The sequence below is a fragment of the Hemitrygon akajei genome, unplaced genomic scaffold (assembly GCF_048418815.1).
Source record: "Hemitrygon akajei unplaced genomic scaffold, sHemAka1.3 Scf000219, whole genome shotgun sequence".
Classification (NCBI taxonomy): Eukaryota; Metazoa; Chordata; class Chondrichthyes; order Myliobatiformes; family Dasyatidae; genus Hemitrygon; species Hemitrygon akajei.
The window spans coordinates 9,085-28,683 of record NW_027332102.1 but is presented as its reverse complement, the minus strand read 5'-3'; the positions used below and the strand labels follow the sequence as shown (position 1 = coordinate 28,683).

The 19,599-nt window shown below is 48.4% G+C and overlaps 1 protein-coding gene across 6 annotated transcripts in view; it reads left to right on the top strand.

The window, feature by feature from the left end:
- LOC140724442 (NACHT, LRR and PYD domains-containing protein 12-like) overlaps positions 1-17,080 on the top strand; it is a 64,484-nt gene extending 47,404 nt beyond the window's left edge. For all 6 annotated transcript variants that reach the window (XM_073038893.1, XM_073038892.1, XM_073038890.1 and 3 more), the window contains 7 exons: positions 6,674-6,760; positions 11,432-11,602; positions 15,027-15,197; positions 15,353-15,523; positions 15,679-15,849; positions 16,005-16,172; positions 16,338-17,080. In XM_073038893.1, the coding sequence (XP_072894994.1) occupies positions 6,674-6,760; positions 11,432-11,602; positions 15,027-15,197; positions 15,353-15,523; positions 15,679-15,849; positions 16,005-16,172; positions 16,338-16,425 (1,027 nt within the window). In that variant the 3' untranslated portion in view covers positions 16,426-17,080. The remainder of the gene's footprint in view (positions 1-6,673; positions 6,761-11,431; positions 11,603-15,026; positions 15,198-15,352; positions 15,524-15,678; positions 15,850-16,004; positions 16,173-16,337) is intronic.
- The last annotated feature ends 2,519 nt before the right edge of the window (positions 17,081-19,599 follow it).

The following is a 19,599-nucleotide window of genomic DNA, read 5'->3' as shown; positions in this document are numbered from 1 at the left end:
TCATCCCCGTCCCCCTTCCTGCCGTGGGATCTCTCTTCACCATACCCCTTCCTCCTGTGGGATCTCTCACTCCGATCCCCCTTCCTCCTGTGGGATCTCTCTTCCCCATACCCCTTCCTCCTGTGGTATCTCTCTTCCCCATCCCCATTCCTACAGTGGAATCTCCCTTCTCCACCCCCCATGCTCCTGTGAGATCTCTCTTCCGCATCTCCATTCACCCTCTGGGGCCTCTGTTCCCATCCCACTTCCATCTGTGGGATCTCACTTCCCCATCAACTTCCTGCTGTTGGATCTCTCTTCCGCATCCCACTTCATCCTGTGGCATTTAATCTCCCCACCCCTTCTTCCTGTGGGATCTCTCTTCCCCATTCCCCTTGCACCTGTGGGATTTAAACTCCCCACCCCTTTCTTCCTGTGGGATCTCTCTTCCCTATCCCATTTCCTACTGTGGGATCTCTCTTCCCCATCCTCCTGAACCCTGTGGGGGCTCTGTTTCCATCCCTCCACTTCCTATGGGATCTTGTTTCCCCATTTCCCTTCCTCCTGTACATCTCTCTTCCCCATTCCCCATCCTCCTGTGGGATCTCTCTTCCCCATTCCCCATCCTCCAGTGGGATCTCTCTTCCCCATCCCCCTTCCTCCGGTGGGATCACACTTCCCCATCCCACTTCCTCCTGTGGCATTTATTTTCCCCATCCCTCTTCCTCCTATGGGATCTCTCCTACTCATCCCCCAACCTCCTGTATGATCTCGCTTCCCCACCCACTTCCTCCTGTCTCATCTCTCGTCCCCATGCCCCATCGTCCTATGGGATATCTATTCCCCATCCCCCTTCCTTCTGTGGGATCTCTGTTCCACATCCCCCTTCCTCCTGTGGGATCTCTCTTCCCCATCCCCCTTCCTCCTATGGGATCTCTATTCCCCATCCCCCTTCCTTCTGTGGTATCTCTGTTCCACATCCCCCTTCCTCCTGTGGGATCTCTCTTCCCCATCCCCCTTCCTCCTATGGGGTCTCTCTTCCCCATCCCCCTTCCTCCGGTGGGATCGCTTTTCCCCCTCCCCTTTCGTCCTGTGGGATCTCTCTTCCCCTTCCCACATCCTCCTGTGGGATATCCCTTCCCCATCTTCCCGCCTGAGTGAAATCTCCTCCCCACACCCCTTCATAGAATCATAAAATCATAAAACACCAGCGCACAGAAAACAAGCCATTCGGCCCTTCTGCTCTGTGCCGAAACTTTATTCCGCTTGTCCCATTGACCTGTACCCCGTCCATAACTCTCCAGACCTCTCCCATCCATGCATCTATCCAGTTTACTCTTAAAGCTTAAGAGTGAGTCCGCATTTTCTACATCAGATGGCAGCTCGTTCCACACTCTCACCAGCATCTGAGTGAAGAATTTCCCCCTAAACATTTCCCCTTTCACCCTGAAGCCAAGTCCTCCTGTAATTTATCTCTCCTAATGTATGCAGAAAGAGCCTATTCGCATTTACCCTGTCTATACCCCTCAGAGTTTTGTAAACCTCTTTGAAATCTCTCCGCATTCTTCTGCGCTCCAAGAAATAAAGTCCTAACCTGTTCAATCTTTCCCTGTAACTCAACTCCTGAAGACCCAGCAACATCCTAGTAAATCTTCTCTGCAATGTTTCAAATTTACTGATATCCTTCCTATAGTTCAGTGACCAGAACTGCACACAATACTCCAGATTTAACCTCACCAATGTCCTATACAATCTCACCGTAATATTCCAACTCCTATACTCAGTACTTTGATTTATGAATGCCAGGATGCCAAAAGCCTTCTTTACAACCCTGTCTACCTGTGACGCCGCTTTCAGGGACTTATGCATCTGAACTCCCAGATCCCTTTGTTTCTCCGCACTCCTCAGTGCCCTACCATTTACTGTGTATGTCCTACCTTGATTGGTCCTTCCAAAATGCAGCAGCACACACATGTCTGCATTAAAGTGGTGACTAGTGGTGTGCCTCAGGGATCTGTACTGGGTCCAATGTTGTTTGTCATATATATTAATGATCTGGATGATGGAATGGTAAATTGGATTAGTAAGTATGCAGATAATACTAAGATAGGTGACGTTTTGGATAATGAAGGTTTTCAAAGCTTGTTGTTCAAAAATTTAGGCCAGTTAGAAGAGTGGACTGAAAGATGGCAGATGGAGTTTAATGTTGATATGTGTGAGGTGATACATTTTGGTAGGAATAATCCAAAAAGGACATATATGGTAAATGGTAGGGTACTGAGGAATGCAGAAGAACAGAGTGATAAAGGAATAATGGTGCATAGTTCCCTGAAGGTGGAATCTCATGTGGATAGGGTGCTGAAGAAAGCTTTTGGTATGCTGGCCTTGATAAATCAGAGCATTGAGTATAGGAGTTAGGATGTAATGTTAAAATTGTACAAGGCATTGTTAAGGCCAAATTTGGAGTATTGTGTACAGTTCTGGTCACCGAATTATAGGAAAGATGTCAACAAAATAGAGAGAGTACAGAGGAGATTTACTGGAATGTTACCTGGGTTTCAGCACCTAATGAACAAGTTAGGTCTTTATTCTTTGGAGCGTAGAAGGTTGAGGGGGGACTTGATAGAGGTATTTACAATTATGAGGGGGATAGATGGAGTTGACGTGGATAGTCTTTTTTTCCATTCAGAGTAGGGGAGATTCGAACAAGAGGGAATGAGTTGAGAGTGAAAGGGCAAAAGTTTAGGGTTAACACAAGGGAGAACTCCTTTACTCAGAGAGTGGTAGCTGTGTGGAACGATCTTCCAGTAGAAGTGGTAGAGGCGGATTCGATTTTGTCATTTTTAAAAAATTGGATAGGTATATGGACAGGAAAGGAATGGAATGGGGGGTTATGGGCTGAGTGCAGGTAGGTGGGAGTAGGTGAGAGTAAGCATTCGGCACAGACTAGAAAGACCGAGATGGCCTGTTTCCGTGCTGTAATTGTTATATGGTTATATGTCATACGTCATAAATTCCATCTGCCATATTCTGGCCCATTTTTCCAATTGGTCCAGATCCCTCTGAAAGCTTTCCTCGCTGTCCACAATGCCTCCACCGTAGTGTCATCAGCAAACCTGCTGATCCAATTTATCACAATATTATCTAGATCATTGATATAGACAACAAACAACAATGGTCCCAGCACAGATCCCTGAGTCCCACCACTATTCACAGGCCTCCAGTCTGAGAAGCAATCATCCAATACCACTCTCTGTCTTCTCCGACTCAGTCAATTTCGAATCCAGTTAACAACCTCTCCATGGATACCTAGTGTCTGAACCTTTTGAACTAACTTATTACGTGGGACCTTGTCAAAGGCCTTACTAAAGTTCATGTAGACAACATCCACAGCCTTTCCTTCATATGCATTCTTGGTAACCTCCTCGAAAAACACTACAGGATTCATTAAACACAATCTACCACATACAAAGCCATGCTGACTATCTTTAATCAGCCCTTGGCTGTCCAAATCCTTGTATATCCGATCTCTCAGAACACCTTCTGATAATTTACCTACTACTGACGTCAGGCTCACTGGCCTGTAATTACCTGGTGTACTTTAGGAGCCTTTTTCAAACAACGGAACTACATGAACTACCCTCCAATCCTCCGGCACCGCACCCGTGGCTGAGGACATTTTAAATATTTCTGCCAGGGCCCCTGCAATTTCTACACTAGTCTCTCTCAAGGTCCGAGGAAATATCATGTCAGGCTCGGTGATTTATCTACCTTTATTCACTGTAAGGGAGGAAGCAGCTCCTCCTCTTTAATCTCTATATGTTCCATGACACTGTCTGTTTCCCTTAATTCCATATCCGCTATGCCAGTTTCCTGAGTAAACACTGACGCAAAAAAACTGTTTAAGATCTCCCCCATCTCGTGAGGCTCCACACATAGACGACCACTCTGATCTTCTAGGTGGCCAATTTTGTCCTTTACTTTCCTTTTACTCTTAATATATTTGTAGAAACCCTTCGGGTTTACCTTCACATTTTCTGCCAAAGCAACCTCATGTCTTCTTTTTGCCTTCCTGATTTCCTTCTTTATTATTCCCTTACATTTTCTATACTCTTCAAGTACCTCATTTGTTCCTTGTTGCCTATACCTGCTAAACACCTTCTTAACCAGATCGCCAATATCCCTTGAAAACCAAGGTTCCCTATGCCTGTTAACTTTGCCTTTAATCCTGGCAGGAACATGCAAACTCTGCACTCTCAAAATTTCACCCTTGAAGGCGTTCCACTTACTGAACACATCCTTGCCAGAAAACATCTTATCCCAATCCACTCTTCCCAGATCCTTTCTCATTTCCACAAAATTGGCCCTTCTCCAATTCAGAACCTTAACTGGTGGACCAGTCCTATCCTTATCCATAATTATCTTGAAACTAATGACATTATGGTCACTGGACCCAAAATGTTCACCAACACATACTTCTGTCACCTGACCTGTCTGGTTCCCTAATAGGAGATCAGGTACTGCACCCTCTCTCGTTGGTACCTCAATATATTGATTTAGAAAACTTTCCTGAACACATTTGACAAACTCCACGCCATCTAACCCTTTCTCAGAGTGGGTGTCCCCGTCAATATGTGGAAATTTAAAATCCTCTACGATTACAATTTTCTGTTTCTTACATTGCTGTGCTTCCTCTCTACAGATTTGCTCCTCCAATTCTTTCTGCCTATTGGACGGTATATAATACAACCCTATTATGTGGTCACACTTTTCCCGTCCTCAGCTCCACCCATATGGCCTCTGTAGACGAACCCTCCGGGCTGTCCTGTCTACGGACAGCTGTGATATTCTCCCTGACTGGTAATGCCACTCCTCCCCCTTTTATCCCTACCCCCTATCACGTCTGAAACAATGGAAACCCGGAACATGAAGCTGCCAGTCCTGCCCCTCCTGAAAATCAAGTCTTAATGATAGCTATAATGTCGAAATCATCATGTGTCAATCCAAACCCTAAACTCATCTGCCTTACCTACAATATTCCTCGTATGGAAATAGATGCACCTGAGAACATTTCTATCACGTAAAAACCTTAGATATCTGTCTATACAAGCAGTGCTCGCATGATCCTTATCCTCCTCCACTTCACTATCTGTTCTAACACTCTGCCCCCTCCCCCTGCAATCTAGTTTAAAACCCCCGGAGCAGAACTTGCTAACCTACCGGCAAGGATGTTAGTCCCCCTCCAGTTCAGGTGCAAACTACCCAAATCGAACTGGTCTCACCTCCCCTGGAAGAAAGCACAATTGTCCAGAAACATGAACCCCTCGCTCATGCACCATCCCCTCAGCCACGTATTTAGCTGCATTATCTTCCTATTTCTAGCCTCACTAGCACGTGGCACGGGTAGCAATCCACCTGTGAGATCTCGCTTTCCAATCCCCCTTTCATCCTCTGGCCTCTTTGTTCCCTCTCCCCCTTCCTTCCAACTGTTGGATCTCTCCTCAGCATTCACCTTCCTCCTGTGGGATCTCTCATCCCCATCCCCCTTCCTGCCGTGGGATTTCTCTTCCCCATCACCCTTCCTCCTATGGGACCTCTCATCCCCATCCAGCTTCCTCCTGTGGGATCTCTCATCCCCATCCCCCTTCCTGCCGTGGGATCTCTCTTCTCCACCCCCCATGCTCCTGTGGGATCTCTCTTTCGCATCCCCTTTCACACTCTGTGGCCTCTGTTCCCATCCCACTTCCATCTGTTGGATCTCTTCCCCATCCCCCTTTCCCCTGTGGGATTTAAACTCCCCACCCCTTTCTTCCTGTGGGATATCTCCTCCCTATCCCATTTCCTACTGTGGGATCTCTCTTCCCCATCCACCTGACCCCCGTGGGGGCTCTGTTTCCATCCCTCCACTTCCTATTGGATGTTGCTTCCCCATTTCCCTTCCTCCTGTACATCTCTCTTCCCCATTCCCCATCCTCTTGTGGGATCTCTCTTCCCCATCCCCCTTCCTCCTGTGGGATCTCTCTTTCCCATCCCCATTACTCATGAGGTATCTCTCCTACTCATCCCACATCCTCCTGTGGGATCTCTCTTCCAAATCCTCCTTGTGGGATCTCTCTTGCCCATTACGTTCCCGCTATTAGATATATCTTTACATCCACTTTCCTGCCCTAGCATCTCTTTACCCGATTGCACTTCATCCTGTGGGATCTCACTTCCCCATCCCCCTTCCTCCTGTGGTATCGCTCTCTCCCATCTCCCTTCTTCCTTTGGGATCTCTCTTCCCTATCCCCCTTCCTCCTGTGGGATATCCCTTCCCCATCTCCCTTCCTCCTGTGGTATCTCTCTTCCCCATCCCTTTAGTTCGTGTGGGATCTCTCTTCCCCATCCCTTTAGCTCGGGTGGGTCCATTTCACTGTGTCCCATTGACATTTCGGCATTTCGGTCAGGAACACTTTCCTCTCCATCGGGGAATGGGACAGAATATGTGGAGTATACAGGGTCACACCGACAGACTAAATTACTGACATTCGGTGAATACGGTGGAGCTGGGCAGGGAGGGCAATAAGAGTGATGGGAACTCCAATCAGTGATTTACTGAAGAGTTTAATGTTTCCTGGAATATCCGAGTGAGAGAAATTCCCCCAGACCCACGGTTTGAATCACTTTGTTCATCAATCTGTCTGTTTGTGTTTAGACTGAGTAATAATGAACTGGGAGATTCAGGAGTGAAACTGGTGTCTGCGGCTCTGAGGAACCCGGAGTGTAAAATACAGACAATGTGGTAAGTACCAGACTGTGGGAGATTGTGTTTACAGTCGCTGGGTGTCTGACACTGAACATTAATGTGATCAGTAGAAACAAAGAAACATAGAAAACCTACAGAAAAATACAGGCCCTTCGGCCCACAATGCTGTGCCGAACAGTCACTACCTTAGAATTACCTCGATTTTACCCAAAGCCCTCTATATATCTAAGCTCCATGTAGCCATCCTGGGGTTAAAAGACCCGATCGTTTCCGCCTCCACCATCGCCGCCAGCAGCCCATTCCACGCACTCACCACTCTCTGTGTAAAAAAACTTACCCCTGACATCTCCTCTGTACTTACTTCCAAGCACCTTAAAACTATGCCCTCTCGTGCTAATAGTTTCAGCCCTGGGGAAAAGCTTCTGACTATTCACATGATCAATGCCTCTCATTATCTTGTACACCTCTATCAAATCACCTCTCATCCTCCGTCACTCCAAGGAGAAAAGGCCGAGTTCACTCAACCTATTCTCATAAGGCATGCTCCCCAATGCAGGCAAAATCCTTGTAAATCTCCTCTGCAAACTTTCTATCGTTTCCATGTCCTTCCTATAGTGAGGCGACCAGAATTGAGCACAGCACACCAAGTGGGGTCTGACCAGGGTCCTATATAGCTGCAACATATAACCATATAACAATTTTAGCACGGAAACAGGCCATCTCGGCCCTTCTCGTCCATGCCGAACGCTCACTCTCACCTAGTCCCAGTGACCGGCACTCAGCATATAACCCCCCATTCCTTTCCTGTCCATATTCCTATGCAATTTTACTTTAAATGACAATACCGAACCTGCCTCTACCACTTCTACTGGAAGCTCATTCCACACAGCCACCACTCTCTGAGTAAAGAAATTCCCCCTCGTGTTCCCCTTAAACTTTTGCCCCGTAACTCTCAAATCATGTCCTCTTGTTTGAATCTCCCCTACTCTCAATGGAAAAAGCCTATCCACGTCAACTCGATCTATCCCCTTCATAACCTCTCAACTCTTAAACATTACCTCTCGACTCTTAAACTCAGTCCCATGACTGATGAAGGCCAATACACCGTACGCCTTCTTAACTACAGAGTCAACCTGCATAGCAGCTTTGAGTGTCCTGTGTACTCGGACCCCAAGATCCCTCTGATCCTCCACACTGCCAAGTCTTACCATTAGTACTATATTCTACCAGCATATTTGACCTACCAAAATGAACCACTTCACACTTATTTGGGTTGAACTCCATTTGCCACTTCTCAGCACAGTTTTGCATCCTATCAATGTCCCATTGTAACCTCTGACAGCCCTCCACACTATCCTCAACACCCCCAACCTTTGTGTCATCAGCAAATTTACTAACACTACCCTCCACTTCCTCATCCAGTTCATTTATAAAAATCACAAAGAGTAAGGGTCCCAGAATAGATCCCTGAGGCACTCCACTGGTCACCGACCTCCATGCAGAATATCACCCATCTACAACCACTCATTGTCTTCTGTGGGCAAGCCAGTTCTGGATCCACAATGCAATGTCCCCTTGGATCCCATGCCTCCTTACTTTCTCAATAAGCCTTGCATGGGGTACCTTATCAAATGCCTTGCTGAAATCAATATACACTACATCTACTGCTCTACTGCTCTACCTTCATCAATGTGTTTAGTCACATCCTCAAAAAAATCGTTCAGGCTCGTAAGGCACAACCTGCCTTTGACAAAGCCATGCTGACTATTCCTAATTATATTTTGCCTCTCCAGATGTTCATAAATCCTACCTCACAGGATCTTCTCCATCAACTTACCAATCACTGAAGTAAGACTCACTAGCCTATAATTTCCTGGGCTATCCCTACTCCCTTTCTTGAATAAGTGAACAACATTCGCAATCCTACAATCCTCCGGAACCTCTCACGTCCTCATTTATGATGCAAAGATCATCGCCAGAGGCTCAGCAGTCTCCTCCCTTTCTTCCAACAGTAGCCTGCAGTACAGCCCGTCATGTTCCGGTGACTTATCCAACTTGATGCTTTCCAAAAGCTCCACCACATCCTCTTTCTTAATATCTACATTCTCAAGCTTTTCAGTCCACTGCAATTCATCCCTACAATTGCCAAGATCCTTTTCCGTTATGAATACCGAAGCAAATGCTTTATTAAATACCTCCGCTATTTCCTCTGGTTCCATACACACTTTTCCATTGTCACACTTGTTTGGTCCCGTTCTCTCACATCTTATCCTCTTGCTCTTCACATACTTGCAGAATGCTTTGGGGTTTTCCTTAATCCTGCCCAGCAAGGCCTTCTCATGGCCCGTTCTAGCTCTCCTGATTTCATTTTTAAGCTCCTTCCTGCTAGCCTTATAATCTTCCAGATTCATATCATTACCTAGTTTTATGAACCTTTCATAAGCTCTTCTTTCCTTCTTGACCGGATTTACAACGGCCTTTGTACACCACGGATCTTGTACCCTACCATCCTTTCCGTGTCTCATTGGAACGTACCTACTCAGAACCCCACGCAAATATCCCCTGAACATGTTCTACATTTCTTCGGTATGTTTCCGTCAGGACATCTGTTTCCAATTTATGCTACAACTTCCAGCCTGATAGCCTCATAGTTCCCCTTACTCCAATTAAATGTTTCCCTAACTTGCCTGTTCTTATCCCTCTCTAATGCTATGGTAAAAGAGATAGAATTGTGATCACTGTCTCCAAAATGCTCTCCCACTGAGAGATCTGACACCTGGCCAGGTTCATTTCCCAATACCAGATCAAGTACAGCCTCTCCTCTTGTAGGCTTATCTACATATTGCGTCAAGAAACCTTCCTGAACACACGTAACAAACTCCACCCCATCTAAACCCCTCACTCTAGGGAGATGCCAATCAACATTTAGGAAATTAAAATCTCACACTTCAACAACCCTGTTATTGTTACTCTTTTCCAGAATCTGTCTCCCTATCTGCTCCTCGATGTCCCTGTTACTGTTGGGTGGTCTACACAAAACACCCAGTAGAGTTATTGACCCCTTCCTGTTCCTAACTTCCACCCACAGAGACGCCGTAGACAACCCCTCCATGACGTCCTCCTTTTCTGTAGCCGTGACACTATCTCTGATCAACAGTGCCAGGTCCCCACCTCTTTTGCCTCCCTCCCTGTCCTTTCTGAAACAATTAAATCCTGACACTCGAAGTAACCATTCCTGCCCCTGCACCATCCTAGTCTCTGTAATGGCCACCACATCATATCTCCGAGAGCTGATCCACGCTCTAAGCTCATCCGTTTTATTCATCATACTCCTTGCATTAAAATAGACACTTCTCAAACCATCGGACTGAGTGCCTCCTTCTCTATCACCTGCGTATCCTCCCTTACACACTGTCTCCAAATTCTCTCTACTTGTGAACCAACCTCCCTCTCCTCCGTCACATCAATTTGGTTCCCTCCCCCCGGCAAATCTAGTTTAAACTCTCCCCAGGAGCCTTAGCAAACCTTCCTGTCAGGATATTGGTCCCCTTGGGATTCAAGTGCAACCCGTCATTTTTGCACAGGTCACACCTGCTCCAAAAGAGGTCCCAATGATCCAGAAACCTGAATCCCTGCCTCCAGCTCCAATCCCTCAGTCACACGTTTATCCTCCACCTCATCCTAATCTTATTCTCACTGTCACGTGGGACAGGCAGTAATCCCGAGATCACTACCTTTGAGGTCCTGCTTCTCAAATTACTTCCTAACACCCTGTACTCTGTTTTCAGGACCTCTTCCCTTTTCCTACCTATGTCACTGGTACCAATATGTACCAATACCTCTGGCTGTTCTCCCTCCCACTGCAGGATATCTTGGGCGTGATCAGAAAATCCTGGACCCTGGCACCTGAGTGGCAAACTACCATCCGGGTTTCTTTCCTGTGTCCACAGAATCGTATGTCTGACCCCAAAACTATAGAGTCCCCTATCTCTGCTGCCTTCCTCTTCCTTTCCCTGCCCTCCTGAGCCACAGGGCCAGATTCTGTGCCAGAGGCATTGACACTGATGCTCCCCAACCCCGTAGGCCAGCCCCCTCCGGCGGTAATCAAACAGGAGTACTTATTGTCGAGGGGTACAGCCACAGGGTTACTCTCTAGTACCTGCTTCTTGCCCTTCCCTCTCCTGACTGTGACCCACTTCTTCAGTCTCCCTTGGCCCCGGTGTGACCACCTGCCTGTAACTCCTCTCTATCACCTCCTCGCTCTCCCTGACCAGACGAAGGTCATCGAGCTGCAGCTCCAGTTCCCTAACTCGGTCCCTAAGGAGCAGCAGCTCGACACACCGGGTGCAGATTTTGCCGTCCAGGCGGCTGGGAGTCTCCAGGATCTCAAACATCTGACACCGAGCACAGAAGACCAGCCTCACACACATACTCTCTGTCTGTATCGTAAACAGATAACCTACCTCGCCTCGACCCTTTATCACCGAAGCCCCGTTGTGCCAAAGCCTTCCTACTCTGTCTCCCGCTCCCCTGACGCTCGCTCTGTAAATCTGTCTTCCTTTTAAACTCTTCTCGCTGTTCTCACTGGCCGACTTGCGCAGTCGTGCTGAAGAAAAAAATCACTAATGGTGTTACTGATAAACACTGGGGATTTGTACCGTCTCCTGTCTCTCTGTGTCCTTCACCCTCACTCTCTCTCATCTCCAGGTTGGTCAATGTCGGTCTCAAAGATTCTGGTGTCGAGGATCTCGTCTCCGCTCTTAGTACAAACCCATCACTGACGGAGCTGGACCTGAGTGATAATAAACTGAGAGATTCAGGAGTGAAACTGCTGTCTGCGGCTCTGAGGAACCCGGAGTGTAAAATACAGAAACTGTGGTAAGTACCAGACTGTGGGAAATTGTGCTTACAGTCACTGGGTGTCTGACACTGAACATTAATGTGATCAGTAATTGTGTTACTGATAAACACTGGGGATTTGTACCATCTCCTGTCTCTCTGTGTCCTTCACCCTCACCCTCTCTCATCTCCAGGCTGTGGGGTGTTGGACTCACAGATTCTGGTGCCGAGAATCTCGTCTCCGCTCTCAGTACAAACCCATCACTGACCCATCTGAACATGGGTGAGAATAAACTGGGAGATTCAGGAGTTAAACGGGTGTCTGCGGCTCTGAGAAATGCGGAGTGTGAAATACAGAAACTGGAATAAATACCAGACTGTACGAGATTGTGCTTTCAGTCACTGGGTGTCTGACACTGAATATTACTGTGATCAGTAGAAACAAAGAAATATAGAAAATATAGAGCACAATATTGGCCCTTCAGGCTCGTAAGGCCCGATCTGCCTTTGACAAAGCCATGCTGACTATTCCTAGTCATATTTTGCCTCTCCAGATGTTCATAAATCCTACCTCTCAGGATCTTCTCCATCAACTTACCAACCACTGAAGTAAGACTCTCTAGGCTGTAATATCCTAGGCTATCCCTACTCCCTTTCTTGAATAAGGGAACAACATCCGCAACCCAACAATCCTCAGGAACCTCTCCCATCCTCAGTGATGATACAAAGATCATTTCCAGAGTCTCAGCAATCTCCTCCCGCACTTCCCACAGTAGCCTGGGGTACATCCCGCCATCTCCCGGTGACTTTTCCAACTTGATGCTTTCCAAAAGCTCCAGCATATCCTCTTTCTTAATATCTACATTCTCAAGCTTTGCAGTCCACTGCAAGTCATCCCTACAATCGCCAAGATCCTTTTCCGTCGTGAATACTGAAGTGAATGATTCATTAAATACTTCCTCTATTTCCTCCGGTTCTATACGCACTTTTCCATTGTCACACATGTTTGGTCCTATCCTCTCAGATCTTATCCTCTTGCCCTTCACATACTTGTAGAATGCCTTGGGGGTTTTCCTTAATCCTGTCCGTCAAGGCCTTCTCATGGCCCCTTCTAGCTCTCCTGATTTCATTCTTAAGCTCCTTCCTGCCAGCCTTATAATCTTCCAGATTCATATCATTACCTCATTTTTTGAACCTTTCGTAAGCTCTTCTTTTCTTCTTAACTAGATTTACAACGGCCTTGTGCACCACGGATCTTGTACCCTACCATCCTTTCCATGTCTCATTGCAACGTACCTACTCAGAACCCCATGGAAGTATCCCTTGAACATTTTCTACATTTCTTCGGTACGTTTCCCTGAGAACATCTGTTTCCAATTTATGCTTACAAGTTGCAGCCTGATAGCGTCATAGTTCCCCTTCCTCTAACTTGCCTGTTCCTATCCCTCTCTAATGCTATGGTAAAAGAGATAGAATTGTGATCACTATCTCCAAAATGCTGTCTCACTGAGAGAACTGACACCAGGCCAGGTTCATTTCCAAATAGCAGATCAAGTACAGCCTCCCCTCTTGTAGGCTTATCTACATATTGTGTCAAGAAACCTTCCTGAACACACCTAACAAACTCCACCCCGTCAAAACCCCTCACTCAAGGGAGATGCCAATCAATATTTGGGAAGTTAAAATCTCACACCTCAACAACCCTGTTGTTGTTACTCCTTTCCAGAATCTGTCTCCCTATCTGCTCCTCGATGTCCCTGTTACTGTTGGGTGGTCTATACAAAACACCCAGTAGAGTTATTGACCCTTTCCTGTTCCTAACTTCCACCCACAGAGACGCCGTAGACAACCCCTCCATGACTTCTTCCTTTTCTGCAGCCGTGACACTATCTCTGATCAACTGTGCCACGCCCCCACCTCTTTTGCCTCCTTCCCTGTCCTTTCTGAAACATCTAAAACCCAGCACTTGAAGTAGCCATTCCTGCCCCTGAGCCATCCAAGTCTCTCTAATGACCACAACATCATAGCTCCAAGAGCTGATCCACACTCGAAGCTCATCCGCTTTATTCATCATACTCCTTGCATTAAAATAGACACATCTCAAACCATCGGACTGAATGTGTCCCTTCTCTATCTCCTGCCTATCCTCCTTTTCGCATTCTCTCCAAATGTTCTCTATTTCTGAGCCAACCTTCCTCTCCTCCGTCACATCAGTTCATTTCCCACCCCCAGCAATTCTATTTAAACTCTCTGCAACAGCCTTAGCAAACCTTCCTGCCAGGATATTGGTCCCCCTGGGATTCAAGTGCAACCTGTTCTTTTTGTGCAGGTCACACCTGCTCCAAAAGAGGTCCCAATGATCCAGAAATCTGAATCGCTCCCTCCTGTTCCAATCTCTCAGCCACACGTTTATCCTCCACCTCATCCTAATCTTATTCTCACTGTCTTGTTGCACAGGCAGTAATCCCGAGATTACTACCTGTGCGTTCCTGTTTCTCAACTTACATCCTAACGCCCTGTAGCCTGTTTTCAGGACCTCTTCCCTTTTCCTACCTATGTCATTTGTACCAATATGTACCACGACCTCTGGCTATTCGCACTCCTACTGCAGGATATCTTGGACGCGATCAGAAAACCCCAGACCCTGGCACCTGGGAGACAAACTACCATTATTCACGTGTTTCATTCCTGCGTCCAAAGATTCGCCTGTCTGACCCACTAACCACAAATTCCCGTATCTCTACTGCCATCTATTCCCTGCCCTTCTGGACCACAGGGCCAGACTCTGCGTCAGAGGCACGGCAACTGTTGCTTCCCCCCACGCCCCCGCCTTAGGCCGCCACCCCACCCCGGCAGTACTTGAACAGGAGTACCTATTGTCAAGGGGTACAGCCACAGGGGTATTCACTAGTGCCTGCTTGTTGCCCTTCCCTCTCCTGACTGTGAATCACATCTTCAGTCTCCCGTAGCCCTGGTGTGACCACCTGCCTGTAACTCCTTTCTATCACCTCCTCGCTCTCCCTGACCAGACGAAGGTCATCGAGCTGCATCTCCAGTTCCCTAACTCGGTCCCTAAGGAGCTGCAGCTCGACACACCTGGTGCAGATGTTGCCGTCCAGGAGGCTGGGAGTCTCCAGGATCTCCCACATCTGACACCGAGCACAGAAACCCAGCCTCACACACATACTCTCTGTCTGTATTGTAAACAGATAACCTCCCTCGCCTCGACCCTTTATCGCCGAAGCCCCGTTGAGCCAAAGCCTTCCTACTCTGTCTCCTGCTCCTCTGACGCTCGCTCTGTAAATCTGTCTTCCTTTTAAACTCTTCTTGCTGTTCCCACTGGCCGACTTGCACAGTCGTGCTGAAGAAAAAAAATCAGTAATTGTGTTACTGATAAACACTGGGGATTTGTACCGTCTCCTGTCTCTCTGTGTCCTTCACCCTCACTCTCTCTCATCTCCAGGCTGAGGGATGTCGATCTCAAAGATTCTGGTGCCGAGGATCTCGTCTCCGCTCTCAGTACAAAACCATCACTGACGGAGCTGAACCTGAGTGATAATGAACTGGGAGATTCAGGAGTGAAACTGGTGTCTGCGGCTCTGAGGAACCCGGAGTGTAAAATACAGAAACTGTGGTAAGTACCAGACTGTGGGAGATTGTGTTTACAGTCAGTGGGTGTCTGACACTGAACATTATTGTGATCAGTAATTGTGTTACTGATAAACACTGGGGATTTGTACCGTCTCCTGTCTCTCTGTGTCCTTCACCCTCACTCTCTCTCATCTCCAGGCTGAGGGATGTCGATCTCACAGATTCTGGTGCCAAGGATCTCGTCTCCGCTCTCAGTACAAACCCATCACTGACAGAGCTGAACCTGAGTGATAATAAACTGGGAGATTCAGGAGTGAAACTGGTGTCTGCGGCTCTGAGGAACCCGGAGTGTAAAATACAGAAACTGGGGTAAGTACCAGACTGTGGGAGATTGTGTTTACAGTCACTGGGTGTCTGACACTGAACATTAATGTGATCAGTAATTGTGTTACTGATAAACACTGGGGATCTGTACCATCTCCTGTCTCTCTGTGTCCTTCACCCTCACTCTCTCTCATCTCCAGGCTGAGGGGTGTCGGTCTCACAGATTCTGGTGCTGAGGATCTCGTCTCCGCTCTCAGTACAAAACCATCACTGACCGAGCTGGACCTGAGTTTGAATGAACTGGGAGATTCAGGAGTGAAACAGGTGTTTGCGGCTCTGAGGAACCCGGAGTGTAAAATACAGAAACTTCAGTAAGTATCAGACTGTGGGAGATTGTGTTTACAGTCACTGGGTGTCTGACATTGAACATTAATGTGATCAGTAATTGTGTTACTGATAAACACTGGGGATTTGTACCGTCTCCTGTCTCTCTGTGTCCTTCACCCTCATTCTCTCTCATCTCCAGGCTGAGTGATGTCGGTCTCACAGATTCTGGTGTCGAGGATCTCGTCTCCGCTCTCAGTACAAACCCATCGCTGACGGTGCTGAACCTGGGATCAAACTCGCTGAAAGACCGATCTGTCCCCGCTCTCCGCCGCCTCATACTGAACTTCCCGAGTCTGGAGTGGATCTGGTGAGTGTTTGTATTAATGTTCAATGAGATAAAATATCAGCGGATCCGCGTGTTTTCTGGTGATAATTTGTCTGTGAGTGTTGTTGAAACATTAACACCGGTCCCCTGTTACTGACAGTGTTGTGTAATCTGTTTATTTCATCTTTGTTCTCCCATCTGTTTCAGGCTGGTGGGGAATCGGTTCAGTGAGACCGGGAAGAAGGAACTGAGATCTCTGCAGGAACCCAGACCCGGACTGACAGTGACCGTGTGAACATCTGAATGTGTGAAAATCCCCGCCCTCGGGATGGGGACATTTTGGCCGATTTCCCGCCCTTACCTTTAATGGTCGCGCGCCGGGGGTGATTCCCAACGGTTTTAACCGAACCGGCTCGGGTCTCTCGCGCTCTGCGTCGCTGGGAGCGGTCCCGCAGTGACGTATTTCCGCCTGTTGTCCGGCGGGGCAGCTTCCGCAGGATGTGCGTGTTAGAGACTCCCACGTGACACCCCTGGGAATTATCCAGACAGGAAGAGCCCGGGGTCCGGGGCTCAGTCTGGGACACCGGTGTGCCGAGGTGGGATTATCCCGGGAGAGAATCATTTTGCTCCCTTTGCTGAGGACGGTGCATTCGGCAGCCTGGCCGATATAATGATGTTAAATGGACAAATCCCTCGGCAGTGACCCTGGATCTGCAGCGATCTCGGACACGGCCCTGAAGTGTGATTTTATAATCATCGGTTCCCCGATGCAGAGTGACGGTCTGAAACGGGACTGATTATTCAACCGGTCACTCGTTGTCGCCGGTCAGTTAATTGTGTGTGACCTGTGAGTGAGTCGGGAGCAGCTTATTTATTCCCGCACGTCAGCAGCTCACTCGTTGTTTAATTTACATTTGTCATGATGAAATCAATAAACCGCTGTAACTTTCCGTCTTGGTGTCGGACTTGAGTCTCATGAAAGGAGAAACAGTGTCCTGGAGTTACTGCTGTCCCCCCGCCCCCCGCCCCCGGTGAACTGCAATAATTGTTCTGAGCTCCTCACACTGGTGCAGCAGCGTCTCAGTGTCTGGGTGCCCAGGATCGCATATCCACCCTACCCCCATCGTGGCTGATTGTCCCCGCAGACAGTTAAAATCCACTGCAATGTCAGACGTGATTTCACTTGGGTCCTGAGTACGATAGGGATGGGGGAAGGCATACCGGCGTTGAGCCACATCATTCCATCACAGACTTCCAGGGTCAGACACAGAGTGAAGCTCCCTCAACACCGACCCATCACCCCACCCTGGGTTAGAGCCAGAGTGATTCTCCCCCCACACTGTCCCATCACACACTCCCGGGGTCAGACACAGAGTGAAGCTCCCTCAACACCGTCCCATCACACACTCCCGGGGTCAGACACATAGTGTATCTACCTCCACACTGTCCCATCACACACTCCCGGGGTCAGACACAGAGAGATTCTCCCTCCACACCGTCCCATCACACACTCCCGGGGTCAGACACAGAGTGAAGCTCCCTCAACACCGTACCATCACAGAATCCCGGGGTCAGAGACAGAGTGATTCTCCCCCCACACTGTCCCATCACACAATCCCGGGGTCAGACACATAGTGTATCTCCCTCCACACTGTCCCATCACACACTCCCGGGTTCAGACACAGAGAGATTCTCCCTCCACACCGTCCCATCACACACTCCCGGGGTCAGACACAGAGTGAATCTCCCTCCACACCGTCCCATCACACTCTTCTGGGGTCAGACACGGGAACAAAAAGGTCTGCAGTTCTAGAGTTGAAACAGATTACAGAGGAGACTCTCATTGTGTTCATCTTGGAACTGTGGCACAGGGAACCACACGCACGCACGCACGCACGCACGCACACACACACACACACACACACACACACACACACACACACACACACACACACACACACACACACACACACACACACAGACCAGGAGAGGGTGGGAGGGGGCACAAACGGGCAGGGGAGTACAGACGGGAATCATAACCATAGCGGTTAACAATCACATTTGACTTCTAGGTCCAGAAGTAGCCCAGGATGAAATCAAAGTTGAGGATAATTTTGCAAAGTGGAACTCCACCCATTTCCGTCCCTCTCCCAAGGTCCGCACTCGCCACAGGACGCCGTCGCTTCCCGCCCACTCACACGGACCGTGATCCCAATCAAATGTCATTCTTTCCCATTCATTCCCACCATCCGCACTCCCAGTGGACCCCGCCCCTTCCCATTCAGTCCAACTATCCGCATTCCTAACGGGACGCACTCTGACCCATTCGCTTGCATCGTCCAAGCTTCCAGTGGACACCACCCCTTTCCATTCACTCCACCCATCCACATTCCTAACGAAAGACACCTCTACCCATTCGCTTGCATCTTCCAAACTTCCAGTGGGACCTCCCCTTCCCATTCACTCCCACTATTTGCCTCCCAGTGGGCCCGCCCCTTCTCATTTACCCCCACCGTCTTCACCGCTTCCTATTCACTCCTGTCGTCCGATCACCCAGTGGGATCTGTCCCTTCCCACCATCTGCCTCCCATTGGGACCTCTTTCAGTTCATTTCCGACAGGAGTGGGATGCTGGCAATTGGCGGGGACGCCTGAATTCTGTATTTGACAGAACTCGGAGCGGGGTTTACGAAATTTGATGAGAACGCCGTTGGGTTTATTAGTCACACGGACAGTCGAGGGTGGTGTGGATGTTGTCAGCTTTGTAACACTGAAGATGCTCATCTCCTGGCGGAGACGGTGGATACGATCGGATGGAAGGACCTTCGACACGCCTTCCTGAAGATGTGAGAGAGGTTTATGGTTTCCGTGTCTCCACGCCGGGTGATTCATTGCGCCCGGTTCCCGGTGTCCACATAGCACACAGGAAATTATACAAGGCACAGTTCCCGGTCTCCATATTCCAAACTGGGAATTTTGCCAGGCACGGTTCCCGATCTCTGTCTCCACACCGAGAGTTTTACCGCGCACGGTGTCGGGTCTCTGTATCGACACCGGGAATATTACCGCACACGTTTCCTGGTGTCTGTATCCTCCTCTCTCCACGACACTCGGAGTGATGACGCACAGGATCCGGAGATGAGGATGTCGGATCGGTCTCTATTGTTTGCGATATATTTATTATTTGTGATAAACAGTCTGCGCAATCGAGTGGAGGGTGGTCGAGAGTGTCTGTCCTGCGAGGGGCTCCGGATTGAAAATGGTGACGAGGGAGGGAACGACAGAAGGATTTGGAATGGTCACAAGGGAGGGAGTGAAAGGTTGACTGAAAATTGTCTCCAGGGAGAAAGTGATGGGCTGAGTAATAATGGCCGACAGAGTGAGGCTTGTGTACTGACTGAAAATTATCACCGGGGGCGGGGAAGGTTATGTGCTGATTAACTATTGGATTCTGGATTAAAACCAGAATA